The 12,569-nt window shown below is 50.4% G+C and overlaps 1 protein-coding gene across 1 annotated transcript in view; it reads left to right on the top strand.

Moving 5' to 3' along the window:
• The window catches only part of LOC120957678 (F-actin-monooxygenase Mical), a 66,162-nt gene extending 54,377 nt beyond the window's left edge, over positions 1–11,785 (top strand). Inside the window, exons 11-17 of the mRNA XM_049610890.1 lie at positions 813–834; positions 877–5,442; positions 5,689–5,721; positions 8,595–8,823; positions 8,957–9,047; positions 9,140–9,450; positions 9,566–11,785. Of these exons, the coding sequence (XP_049466847.1) occupies positions 813–834; positions 877–5,442; positions 5,689–5,721; positions 8,595–8,823; positions 8,957–9,047; positions 9,140–9,450; positions 9,566–9,885 (5,572 nt within the window). The 3' untranslated portion in view covers positions 9,886–11,785. The remainder of the gene's footprint in view (positions 1–812; positions 835–876; positions 5,443–5,688; positions 5,722–8,594; positions 8,824–8,956; positions 9,048–9,139; positions 9,451–9,565) is intronic.
• Positions 11,786–12,569: the final 784 nt, after the last annotated feature.

A 12,569-nucleotide genomic window follows, 5' to 3' on the forward strand; every position in this document is an offset into this window, starting at 1 on the left:
TACCGATAAAAAATGTTGCGACCTAGTGACTGACCAAGAGTTGCAAAAATGTCACTAGGCATGTGATGGTCGTACCAACTGCTTGAGTCTCACCCCTGATTGGTCACCTCAACTTTCTAACTCAGTCTGATGGGCATGACAACAAACCAAACATTGTCCGATGAAACCATTCAATAAGGTATCTCCCTCTGTCGGATTGTTGTTGCATTGGATTTATTCCTTCTATAATTATACCACAATGTGTACGTTTTTTTTAATGAAATACAGTACAAAATCACCAAACATACCAGCCGTTTCCGAGAATTTGGATTTGGCAACACTGTGACACGATTTTGCTTAAAATATTGTGTAGATAGTACACTATGAACCCTCAAAACACGCTCCATTAAAATCTCTTCCCCAAAGCCACCAGGATCAAATATGGGTGGATAAATCAAAACCGAATTTCAAATGACGCGCTTGTGATGTTAAAATATCACAATTTTCCAATATTCAACAATTACTTTTTTATAACTGCTTTTTATCATTGTTTTAATACTAACTTTGTGTCTCGCGAAAGCCTACAATGCTGGAATGTGGCCCTTGGCGCAGTTTTAGTACCCAGACACACTCACAGACACTAACGACGCAGAGATACCGACTAACGTTGTGACGCTTAACCTGCATCCCGCTCGCCAAAAAGCGGCGACGTACGACGACGATGCCCTCGCAATAACCAGCTCCAAAGCGCTCTTACCGCTGCCCGATTGTGTTGATCTCCTAAAAACTTGGAATGTTTGCCGTTTTCCTGTTCGTTCCCCCTGTTGTCACAGTGCACAGACCCCTGTTGAAATTGTACACTAATATACCGTTTCCATTTTTGTTCTGCTTCCCCAGGGTGCTTCCAACTCGGAGGTAAACTCGACGGAAATATCGACCGACTCGGAGTTTGACGACGAGCAGCCGCAGCGGGTGCCGCCGTCGTTCCACCTGGAGTTTAAGCCGCTGGTCGAGGTCGACCCGACGATCAAGCTCGTGCAGAACCGGGCGCCGCTGGCCGTGCCGCGGCCGGGCGACTACGTCCTGAGCAAGACGGCCAGCACCGAGGGCATCGCGTCCAAGAAGAGCCTCGAGCTGAAGAAGAAGTACCTGCTCGGCGAGGGCACGACCGGGCTGGGCATCCTCAAGTCCGGCTCGGCCTCGGCGCTCGACTCCAAGTTTAAAACGTTCCACTCGAACATTACCGAGTGCCAGAAGCTGCTCAACCCGGCGGCGGCGGTACAGGTCAGTCCGACGCTGCAACCGTTCCTGAAGGCAAGTGCGCCGCCGGTGCCGGTGCCAGCAGCGCCGGTAGCGCCCGGCCCAACCGAGTCGGCCAACGACACGGAGAAGGAGAACGTGTACGAGGGCAAGCGGTCAGGCAACGGGCAACCGAACGTGGTGGGAAGCGTGGTGGCCGGCGCTGCCAACAAGCGCTCCTCGCTGGTGGAAACGATCAACACCACGCTGGTGGAGAACAAGCTGAACGAGATCAAGTCGAGCGAGTGCTTCCCGGCCCTGGCGCCCAAGGAGGAGCCGCCGGAGCAGCCGCCGGTGACGTCACCGTCCCAGAACGGGTCGCCGGCAAAGCCGAGCGAGAGCAATGGCCACCTGGACCATGCCGCCAAGCTGAAAAACAGCATCAACAACAACAACCACAGCAGCAACGGCACACAGAACAACAACAACAACCACCACCACCACCACCACACACCCGTCAACAACAAGGCCAACAACCACAACAACAACAACAATAACAACAATGGCGAAGAGGAGGAGGAGGAGGAGGTGGAGGTGATCGAAATCATCGACATAGTGACGCCGGAAAAGGGGAAGGCGACGACGGCGTCCCCGACCCACCGGGAGGTGGCATCCTCCGGGGCGACCCACGAGCCGGTCGCAGGCCCGGAGCGGAAGTACATCGGTGCGCTGAAGCACGCGTACATCGACCTGACGACCGATTCGCCCAACTGTGACCGGTCGCTGGTGGAAACGACGCTCGATTTCAGCATCGCGCCCTCGAAGGTGGCTGGTGCAATCGTCCCCGAGCGCCCAACCAACTCCACTGCCGTGCCGGACGCGGCGTCGGGCAACGCACGGAACGACAGCAACGACAACAAGATCGAGCAGACGGCGAACGGCAGCTCCGCGGAGCAACAGGCCCCGAAAGAGCAGCAGAGAGCGGTGGAGGAGGAAAGGGAGCAGGAGGAGGGATGCCACGAGACGACGCTGCAGGTGCCGCTGGACGTGCCCTGGACCAAGCAGGAGGAGATCGAGTCGGACAGCATCTCCGAGTCGGGCTCGAACAGTAGCGGCATCAGCAGTTCGAGCAGTTCGAGCAGCAGCACGAGCAGCAGTACGTCGAGCGTGGAGGACATACCGCACTTCATACTCGACTCGACCACCAGCCCGGAGACGCAGCACGGGGACGAGCGGTTCGTGCCGCGGCTCGAGGTGCGCGACGCAACCGGCGAGCTGATGCAGATCGACAGCCTGATGATCATCGACGGCCGGTACATAGGCGATCCGGAGGATCTGAAGCTGATGGAGCGGCTGCCGCCCGACACGCAGATAGCGGCCCAGCTGCTGCAGGCCGAGATGAACCAGGACAGCATCAGCACGGTGGTGGAGGGTGCACCGGAGCACCCGCTGCAGGAGGAACGCAAGCCATCCGCCGACGAGCAGGTAGTACCAGCTGAAGAGGAGGAGGAGGAGGTGGAGGAGGAGGAGGAGCGTGCTAGTACACCGACACCGCCTGCCAAGCCGGAGGTGCCTGTGGTGGAGGTTAACGCCGCCGCCACCACCACCACGGCGCCGTCTCTCTCCAACTTTGTCTCGCAGCGGACCGGCGGCTTCCGGTTCGATTCGCTGCACGAGCACAAGCTCGACACGCTCAAGAACCTGCCGTTCGTGCTGGAGGCGCAGCGCAGCGCCGTGCCGTCGAAGCCGACCCATCTCAGCCTGGGGGAGCCCCGGCCGCCCGAGAGCGAAACGGACGCGGAGCAGACGCCGATGGCGGGCGAAATGCTGCCGCCGCTGGTGGCCGCCGCCGCCGCCACGCAGGACCCGGACTCGGACTCGCCGGACGACACGGAGGTGACGACGCAGAACAACCTCACCGAGACGGAGCTGTCCGACTGGGCGGCCGACGACGCCGTCTCGGAGAACTTTGTCGATCTGGAGTTTGGGCTCGGGGCGGGCAGGGGCGCTACGGTGCGCCGCAACCAAAAGCCGAAGCATCTGCGGCTGCCGGCCAAGCGCGACGGCGGGGCGAACGCAAGGGGGGCGGTACTTCCACTGGCCGCCACTGTCCCGCTCGCGACCGAGGACGGCATCATACGGAATCTGGCGCTGGAGGACATCGAGTTCATGGACACCGGCTCGGAGGAGGAAAGCTGCATCGAGACGTACTCCACCACCAACCGGATGGTGGTGAAGAACCGCGGCTATATGGAGATAATGGACCCGGCGGTGGCGGCCCAGCGGACGGTGTACCATCCGCCGCCGCCGGTGTACGGGTCCGCGGCACCGCTGGTCGAGGCGATCAACAGCCAGGTGGCGGGCCGGCAGCTCGACTACATCGAGCAGGGCGCGTACCTGCTCGCGACGGACGACGCCAAGACGCCGATGAACGAGGAGCCGCCCGGGAAGGGCACGTTCCCGGGGGCCTGCCCCGGGCTGCGGCTGGACGCCGACATCGAGGAGGACAGCCTGCTGCTGGTCAGCTCGTCGCAGGGCACGGGCACGGCCACGGACAGCACGTACGGGGACAGCGACGCCACCACGATCGTGGGGCCGGCGCACTTGGAAGCCAGCGGCCGGCCCCTCGCCGGTGGTGGTGCGGCCGTCGCAAGCCCGAAACCGTCGGCCGGCAGCAGTGGCCGGGGCAGTGCCGGCGATGTAGAGGAGGAGGACCAGCAGGAGGAGCAGGGGGACGGTCCGGCCCGGAAGATCTCGGTCGAGTCGCTGTCCGGCAAGCGGAGCAGCCTGGAGCGGAAGGACGTGCGGCGCGACTCGCTCAAAAGCATCGAGGACATCGGGTACGAGAAGTACGTGAAGCGGCTGCAGCAGAAGATCCAGCAGATCAGCAAAGCGCGCGACTCGCTCGAGGTGATGAAGAGCGCGAAGCGCAAATCGCCCAAGGCTGACGGGTCGACGGTGGTGCTGCCCCTGCCCGAGGCGGTGCCGCCCGCGACAGCGGAGAGTGTGCCCGGGGCGTCACCGAAGGCAGACCATCCGCAGCAGCAGCAGCAGCAGACGCCACAATCGCCACAATCGCCGGCACCAGCCGGCACGCCCGAGCCGCCCAAGAGCGTGGAGAAGAAAATCGAGGAGATCGCGAAGGAGCGCGTGAAGCAGAAGGATCTCATACACGATCTAGTCATGGACAAGCTGCAGACGAAGAAGCAGCTGAACGCGGAAAAGCGCCTCAACCGCAGCCGCAACCGCAGCAACGCGCTCGGCGGGCAGCAGTCCGCCGGTGTCGCGGACGTGCCGCCCGCGGTGGACGGCTCGTCGCCTGCCCGGGCAGCCGGCCACCCGTTGAACGGTGGGCCGGCCGCACCGGTCACGCCCGTAGCGCTCGTAACGCCCCGTGCCGGTGGCGAGGCGGGCCCCACGACGGGCCAGCTGCGCGAGGAGGCCCGCTCCCGGGCACGCCTGAAATCTAACCAAGATTTGGGACTGTCGCCCGAGGACCAGGTGCTGCTGCTGCGCAAAAAGTATCACCTCACGATGCGCGCCCTCACCAACACCACCACCACCGACGACGATGACGACGCGAACAACCGGGCCGAGCCGAACAAATCCGACGACGCCAAATGCAAGGATCAGCAGCAGCAGCAGCACCATCGCACGAAGCTCATCACCTCGAAAAGCGTCAACGATGTGTCGATGCTGAAGCAGCAGCAACAGCACCACCACCACCATCACCATTACAACCAGGCGGCCCTTGCGCACCACCACCATCATCACCTGCACCACCAGCACAGCCAGCAGCCGAGCTATCGGATCACGAGCACCGGGCTGGGTGCGGCGACCGGCGAACTGGCCGACCCGCCGCCGCTGCCCCACAAGCTCACCGACTACATCTCCGACCCGAACCTGGTGCACAGCGGGGCGACCGAGCCGGACAGCGAGGTGCGGGTGCGGGGCGCCGCCACCAAGCGCGGCAAGGACCGGGAGCGCCGCAAAAGCATCATCGAGAAGGTGTCGGAGTTTTTCAACGGGCGCAAAAAACCGACGGCGGCGGACGGCGCTGGTGGCAGCAAGGAGGCGTCCCCGACCAAGGACCGGCCCCCGAGCAATCTGCTCGCGGTCAACGGCCAGCCGGAACCGGTGAACGGGGGCGGCAGCACCAGCCCCTCGTCCGGCGGGGGCTTTTTGCGGTTCAAAATTTCCCCCAAGCTGAAGGACAAATCCAAGGTACGTGACGCGAGGGTCCTCTGGAGGGGGCTGGCCGCCTCCTTTTTGGTGGTGGGACCTTTTGTTTTTTTTAAGGGATTGATCGCGCTTGGTAGCTCGGAAAAAAAGCGGTGTTTTTGTGGTGTGGCTCATACGTATGTTTCTTTTCCTTTTTCTCTCTCTCTCTCTCTCTTTCGCGCTGCGGTTTTTTGTTCCGTTTTCTCTTCCATATACCGATTCCATCCATCCACACAATCCTGCGAACAGTCATGCTTTGATATGAGAAGCATTAGTTGTGGTGTAAGCGCTTCTTTTTTTTCGTGTTTTCTTTTTATACTGCTTGCTGTTGTTGTTGTTGTTTTGTGTGTTTTGTTCCATTTTTCTCTCTTTTCTGTTCGTTTTTCTCGTTGCATTCGATGAAGGCATGATTAGCTTTGATGGATTGCAGTTTTCATTTGTTTGTTTGTTTGTTTGTTACTGTTTTCTTCATGTGCATGTGTTTGTTTTTAGAGTTCTCTGTTTGAATTGGAAGTCTGAACTTTAGTAACCGTAGACGCTCTGTTTCTGTTAGATTCTAAGCTTCAAATTCGTTTCTTTGTTTTCCTTTTTTTTTGTTTTGATAATAATTTCTAAACCCCTACACTCTTATAGAAACACATAGTACTTGAGACGCGGAACGTGGACTAAATAGAGGACTGGGCTACATGTCGGTGGTAGTAGAGAAGGAAGAACGAGAACAGCAGTGTAATATACGTTTTGCAGACGCAACAAAACAACACAAAACAAACAAACGAGAGTCGGAGTTCACTCAGAACTCAGAATAGTTGGGAGGGGCATCATTTAATTAGACAAAATTTCGTGCTAATTTCAATCGATTTCGGGCCATTGGAAAGGATTTTTTTCGAACTAGAGACAAACACATACACACAAACATGCTATTAGTACAGGACTTACAGGAAGGTAGTAGGATGTACTTTTTTTTCGATGCCGATGCGTATTGCTAGAATATCGCGGCTCTCTGCCACAACAAAGGCACAAAGGCAATAAAGTTTCCCCGTCGTGTTAGATTTGGTAACGCTTTGTTTCTTTGTTTTTGTGGTAGTTGTAAAATATTGCATCTTTTCGCTCATTAACGGGTTATTACCACATCATCAAGGGGGATTTCAGTGCCATCTGGTGGCATGTGGTTCAACTAATTCAAATTCAAATCAAAGTCAAGAGTTCTGTTGGCACCGTATTGCTCTTGGGACAGTTATTTTAATGTTTATTTAGTTGATTTAAAATGGAATTAATGTTGAGCTGCACCCTATTATCCTGTACGGTAGAATTAACTCCTGTGGCTGACCTTCATTGTCATTAGTGAATGATGCCACGCAAACGACAGTACAAAATACGATAATTATGATAGAATATCGTTTTCTTAATTTCTATAAATCCTTTGGGAATTGCAATTATTTTCACCACCACCATCATGATTACAGGGGTTTCAGTGTTTCTGGTCCTTTCGGCACATTCCTGCTAAACGCCTTGTGACGTGATGCCATCTGTCAAATCACGTGCAAGGCATGCATGTATCACACAGATCAGCAAAGGAGTGCCAAAAGTATGCTAGAACCGCTGAAATGTCTGCTTGTAATTTGTTCTAATTACTGGACAATAACTGGAGTAAATTTAGATATTATTAAATGTCAAATATATATGTTTAATATCAATAGTTTATTGCACAAAACAATTTGAATAGCAGGGACGTAGAATATCATTCATTTAATGATCTATAGAATTTGATGTTTATGTAGTGAGATGTCATGAAAAACAAACATTGAATTCGATCACTAAATAGACCTTAAAGATGAAAGCAAATGTAATTAAATTACAGAGTTTTCCAATCCAATCTTCAATGTGCACAGCATTATTCACTGTTTGCAAGTTGTTTTTCAACAGCTGTCACTTGGTATATTTGCATCACAATAAAATTTCAATTATTACACATGATTTTCAACACATCATAAAGAACTGTCAAACTCAGTCCAGCTTGCGATGTGTTGAAAATCATGCGCAAGAACTGAAAAATGTTTATGATGCAAATGCAACATTTGACAGCTGGCAAGCAATGAAAGATATTGTTGACATGAGAAATTGGCTCGGAAAATCCTATATGTATGAGTAAAAGGATATTGTTTCAGCTGTACATACTGTACAGGGGTTTCCGAGTCAATTTCCAATGTCTGCAACATTTTTCATTGTTTGCGAGATGTTTTTCAACAGCTGTCAAATATTGTATTTGCATCACAATGATGTGTCAGTTCTTTCACATGATTTTCAACACGTCTCAAACTAGATTGAGTGTAACTAGTGTGACTTTGTGATCTGTTGAAAATCATGTGTAAGAACGGAAATTTTATTATGAATCAAATACATCATTTGACAGCTGTTGAAAAACATCTAGAAGGAGGTGAAAAAATGGTGTGCACATTGGAAAGTGACTGGGAAAACCCTGTAAATTTCAGTAGATCTCCATATGACATGACATTTTCGTAAATGTAATGCCCCAAGAGAGCTCGGAGTGTATTCCAATGACACATCAGATGAACTGAAAACCTCCTTGCAACATCAATCATACCATGAAGGAGGGAAGCATTTCACTTTAACTAACACATGGCATACACACATACAAACCACTTGCTCGAAAAAGGATGAATTTGCATGAATCGAGACACCGTGCCATTCCACGCTTAGATAAGGGGAAATGAACTCCCCCCCACACTATAGCACACACTCTCCTGACTGCTGACCCTATGGTAACGCACAGGTAATGCACGGCAGATGATTGCAAACGTAACAAACGGGGAAGCCATAAAGTAACGCTAACACTTTTACTAACAATTTGGCATTCTGTTCATTTCAGTCAGTTTCTAATCCGTTCGTTTGTCGTTTCGCTAGAATGCATGTTCTCTCAATTTTTCTTATTATTTTGGTTCGTCTCGATCCACTCGAGCGAAACCCCCCCCCACCCCGCACATTAACCAATAGTGTGTTTGCAAACAGTTAACCAACTGGTTTCGGTTGTTTGGTTTGGTTTATGTGACACTAATCGACTCGGGTGGACAAACGTTTTGTAACACTGCTTCTTATTGTATCGCCCAAACACCCGCCACCACTCGACCGTAAAACAGACGAAGGAAAGCTCTCCCTACGGTGCCCGGTGTGCCTCCGACGACTGCCTTAACACGAACGGAGCGGCGGCGGCGGCGGCGACGGGTTCGCCCACCACCACCACGCCCGATGCTGCCGGCCCGAACCATCATCACCACAACAGCTACACGCCGATCGGGCGCAAGGAGGCGGAAGAGCTGGAACCACCGCCCATCCCTCCGCTGCCCCTCAACTACGAGCGTTCGGACGGTAAGCGGAAGGAAAACATTGCCACAAGAACAAACGAGCGATTGCAGGGTTGTCAAACTTTTTTTCATAATTTTTTTTTTCAACAATTTTTTGTTCGAATTCTTCCCACACACACACACACACTCACACACAGACGAAGCAGCAGGTGCGGCCAACGAATCGAAAAACGAAATCAAGAAAATACGTGCAATGTCGAAAACATCGAGGCAAGCGGAATTGAAAAGGTAAGTGGAGGGAGAGTTGCAAAACCCAACAGCTAGCATTCGCTTCAATGCTAATTTTGCTTAATTTTTTTTTTTTTTTTTTTTTTTGGTAGACTGAGAATTGCTCAAGAGATACAACGAGAACAGGCCGAGATAGACGTCAAGATCAAGGATCTGGAGACGCGCGGCGTCGCGATCGAGAAGGAGCTGCGGGGCGAAAGTGAGGCGCTGCGGCAGCACGGGCCCGCCGCCAATCTCGGCGCGAACGACGAGGGGCTGGTGAAGGAGTGGCTGGAAATCATGAGCAGCATCACGCGGCTGAAGGTGCGGGACGACGAGCTGAGCATACGGCAGCAGGAGCTGCAGCTCGAGCATCGGCACGCCCAGCTAAAGGAGGAGCTCAACATGCGGTTGTCATACGGCAGTACGTTGCCTTTCGCCGTTTACCCCTTTTGTTTGTGGGAAATTGCGGGACTAATATCTCTCTCTCTCTCTCTCTCTCTCTCTGCCTCTCTTTTCTCGTTCACATCCTTCCCTAGAGCTAGATAAGAACTCTTCCGACGTGGCGGCCGAGGGCGCGATACTGAACGAGATGCTCGAGATCGTGGCGAAGCGGCAGTCGCTCAGACCGTCGCCCGACACCAAGGCGACCGCGGCGGCGGTCGCCGCCGTTGCGGCCGGTGCCGCCAGCAGCCCCTTCACCATCCCGACCGGCCGGAAGCCGACCGATACCGACGTAAGCATTGCACGACTCTTTCCTTTCCCACTTCTTACCCGCTCCCCGCTGCTGCTGTGGTCGTTGCTGGCCGGCTGCTTGGCGGTAGCGGTGCTGGCCATTGCCGTTACGCTAACAAGCTAAACAACGTTTCGTTTTTTGCACTGCGCGTGTGTGTGTGTGTGTAACTCCGACACCTATACCAACAGCACCACTTACCACTTGTAGATATGTTATGTTGCACACGTAAATTCAAGTTATTTCAAGTTGTATAATCAAAACAGAGTAGTTTTGTCCACGCATCCTGCCCACACAGAGTGATGTTCTACTACTACTGCACCCCTTAAAGTATATTATTATTATTTGATTATTATTTTTAATATTATTATTAATAATATTATTATTATTATTATTATTATTATTATGTTCATTTAGCTTTTCTTATCCATTTAATTTTGTACTAACCAGTATTTCATTATTATTGTGATAGCACTTTTTTTTTTGTTCATTTGTTTTTCTTTTAAAGAAATATATTACATTAACAACAATTTATGATTTCGTTTTTATTTTAGATGTTTAAGTTTGTTCGTTTTTTTCTGTATATGTTTGTGCGTGTGTGTGAGAATGTGTGACATATTAATACTGTAGTATAATGGTACTGTATAATTTAGGTAACCAACATCACCACATTAACCGAATTTCGACCAGGAAAGGTATCTTTTTGTTTGTATCACAATACTTAAATCAACATTTACAACCATTTCCGTCAAGTTTAACGCACACATACATAGCAAACCACGAAACCACAGTCGAAAGCATGCCGTTAATGGTACAGAATGTAAGAGGCATGCAGTGCTGCAAAATGTCACTGTCAATGTCATAAACAAAATCTGACTGCAACAAAATCCATATCAGTGTCACGTACTCAATTCTAAGCAAAGGTGATACTCAAAACGGTTCGTGTGACCAATACATGCTTCATGAAATTTTTGCGACCACTGCTTCGTCAATCTTTATGTCATGACTTTTTTTTCGTGACTGTCATGACTGTGATCAGTTTTGCAAAATGTCACTGACGTAGTCATGACAAATTCCGGCTGAAACAAAATCATGTCAGTGTCAAGTATATTGCAAAGAATGTCGTGACCAAGTGAGTGACCAAGAGTTGGGTGCTAATCAAAATGTCACCAAGCATGTGCTTGATCCACTAACTGTTTGAGTCTCACCTCTGATCATCTCAGCAGTGTACGTGAGCTGATTTGAGCTTCGTTTCAGTCATGAGTGTTGCTGACTGAAACAGCGACATTTAGCAGCACTGTTCACTGCCAGAAAAAAGTCATGATTGTGTTTACGACGGCATTAAGCTCAGCTTGTCAGTCAGAGTATCGCGTTGAACTCAAGTCGCGTTCGGCATGTCATGATGCACTTTTCAGCAATGAGCATCAAGCCACCACGATTTTTGTTGGTGAGCATCACGTAATGCTCCTGACATTTTGCAGCAATGAAGGAAAGCCTATGAAAATAATCAGCTTAACGCAGTTAATATCCCTCCCAAACCAAAGATGATCGGCATTACACTGCCGGTTGTGAAATTATATTTGGAACCTAAACCTATTAGTCAATTTTTTTTCTTTTTCATTATAATTTGCAAACTTCTTAACACTTTTTAATTCTCGTTTAATATTGACTGCTCTTTCACTTCTACTTGCTATTTTTATCCGCGCGAGTTTGTCGCTTACGCACGCATCTAAGTCGACGTAACTATTATCCAAACCTTTTGGCCATACGTCATCCAGAGGCGTCCAACCACTAGATGGCCCAATCCTAAGGGCTCGATGATAAAAAAAATAAAATAAAAATGAGTATCGTAAATTCAATCTAAAAACACATTGAAGAATAACAAAAATATTGATCAAACGAATGTATGCAAAATTCAGCTTTTTATGTATAAATTAAGTCATGTAAAATATAAACCTGCATCGAGCGGTGTAAATTAGTCTGCAACATACGTAGTTAGTCACAAAACAAAAAAAAACAAAACAAAAATACACTCATTCAATTGCATTGCTTACTTTTCCTCAAATGTGTTCTCACCGCAATGATTTGGTTTTTATTTTTAGATATAAATTACCATCCAAACGGCGCACGGCACTGTGTGGGCGTGTATTTGAACGGAACAACAGCGGGGAAAGATTTCGGTTCGAATTGTTTGAACGGGGGTTTCTTCGTGCGGCCGGCAAACCCCTTTGAAAAGCACACAAATGCTGCGATCATCATTTTGTACGCCGCCCACCCCCCTACAACAGTGCATCATCATCCTCTCCTGCCAACGTTTTTCTGGTGCTTTCGGTGCACGAGATGCGGCGTTTTTGTTTTACGTTACTCCGGCGCGCAAGTCAAGCTTCTTATACATATATTAACATATATATATTTTTTTTGTGTACATTTGTAAACTTATTAATGCATTATACGTTAAGGCGGAGAATGGCGGAGAGATAGGAGATAGCAGCGCGCAAAAGGAAGCCTAGCAGACGACGAAAAGAAAAAAAGAAGCAAGCTGAAGCAAAAATAGTGTCCAAGAGTCGTGCAGACGAAAAAGGGGAAAGGTGTGTTGCTGTGATGAGACAGGAGGAAGGAACAAAAAACAAAAGAAAAAAACGCATATATATAGGGCATAGTATACAGGAAACAGAAACAGAAATGCAAAACAAATCACTCGCAAGCGATAGGAGTGGATAGGGATGACAGGGGGATGCCGCGCAATTACACTTACAGGGTTTTCTAGGTGTTCTCATAGCTGTGGGGCACTTTTTTTTACTCTTTTTTAA

The sequence above is a fragment of the Anopheles coluzzii genome, chromosome X (assembly GCF_943734685.1).
Source record: "Anopheles coluzzii chromosome X, AcolN3, whole genome shotgun sequence".
Lineage (NCBI taxonomy): Eukaryota > Metazoa > Arthropoda > Insecta > Diptera > Culicidae > Anopheles > Anopheles coluzzii.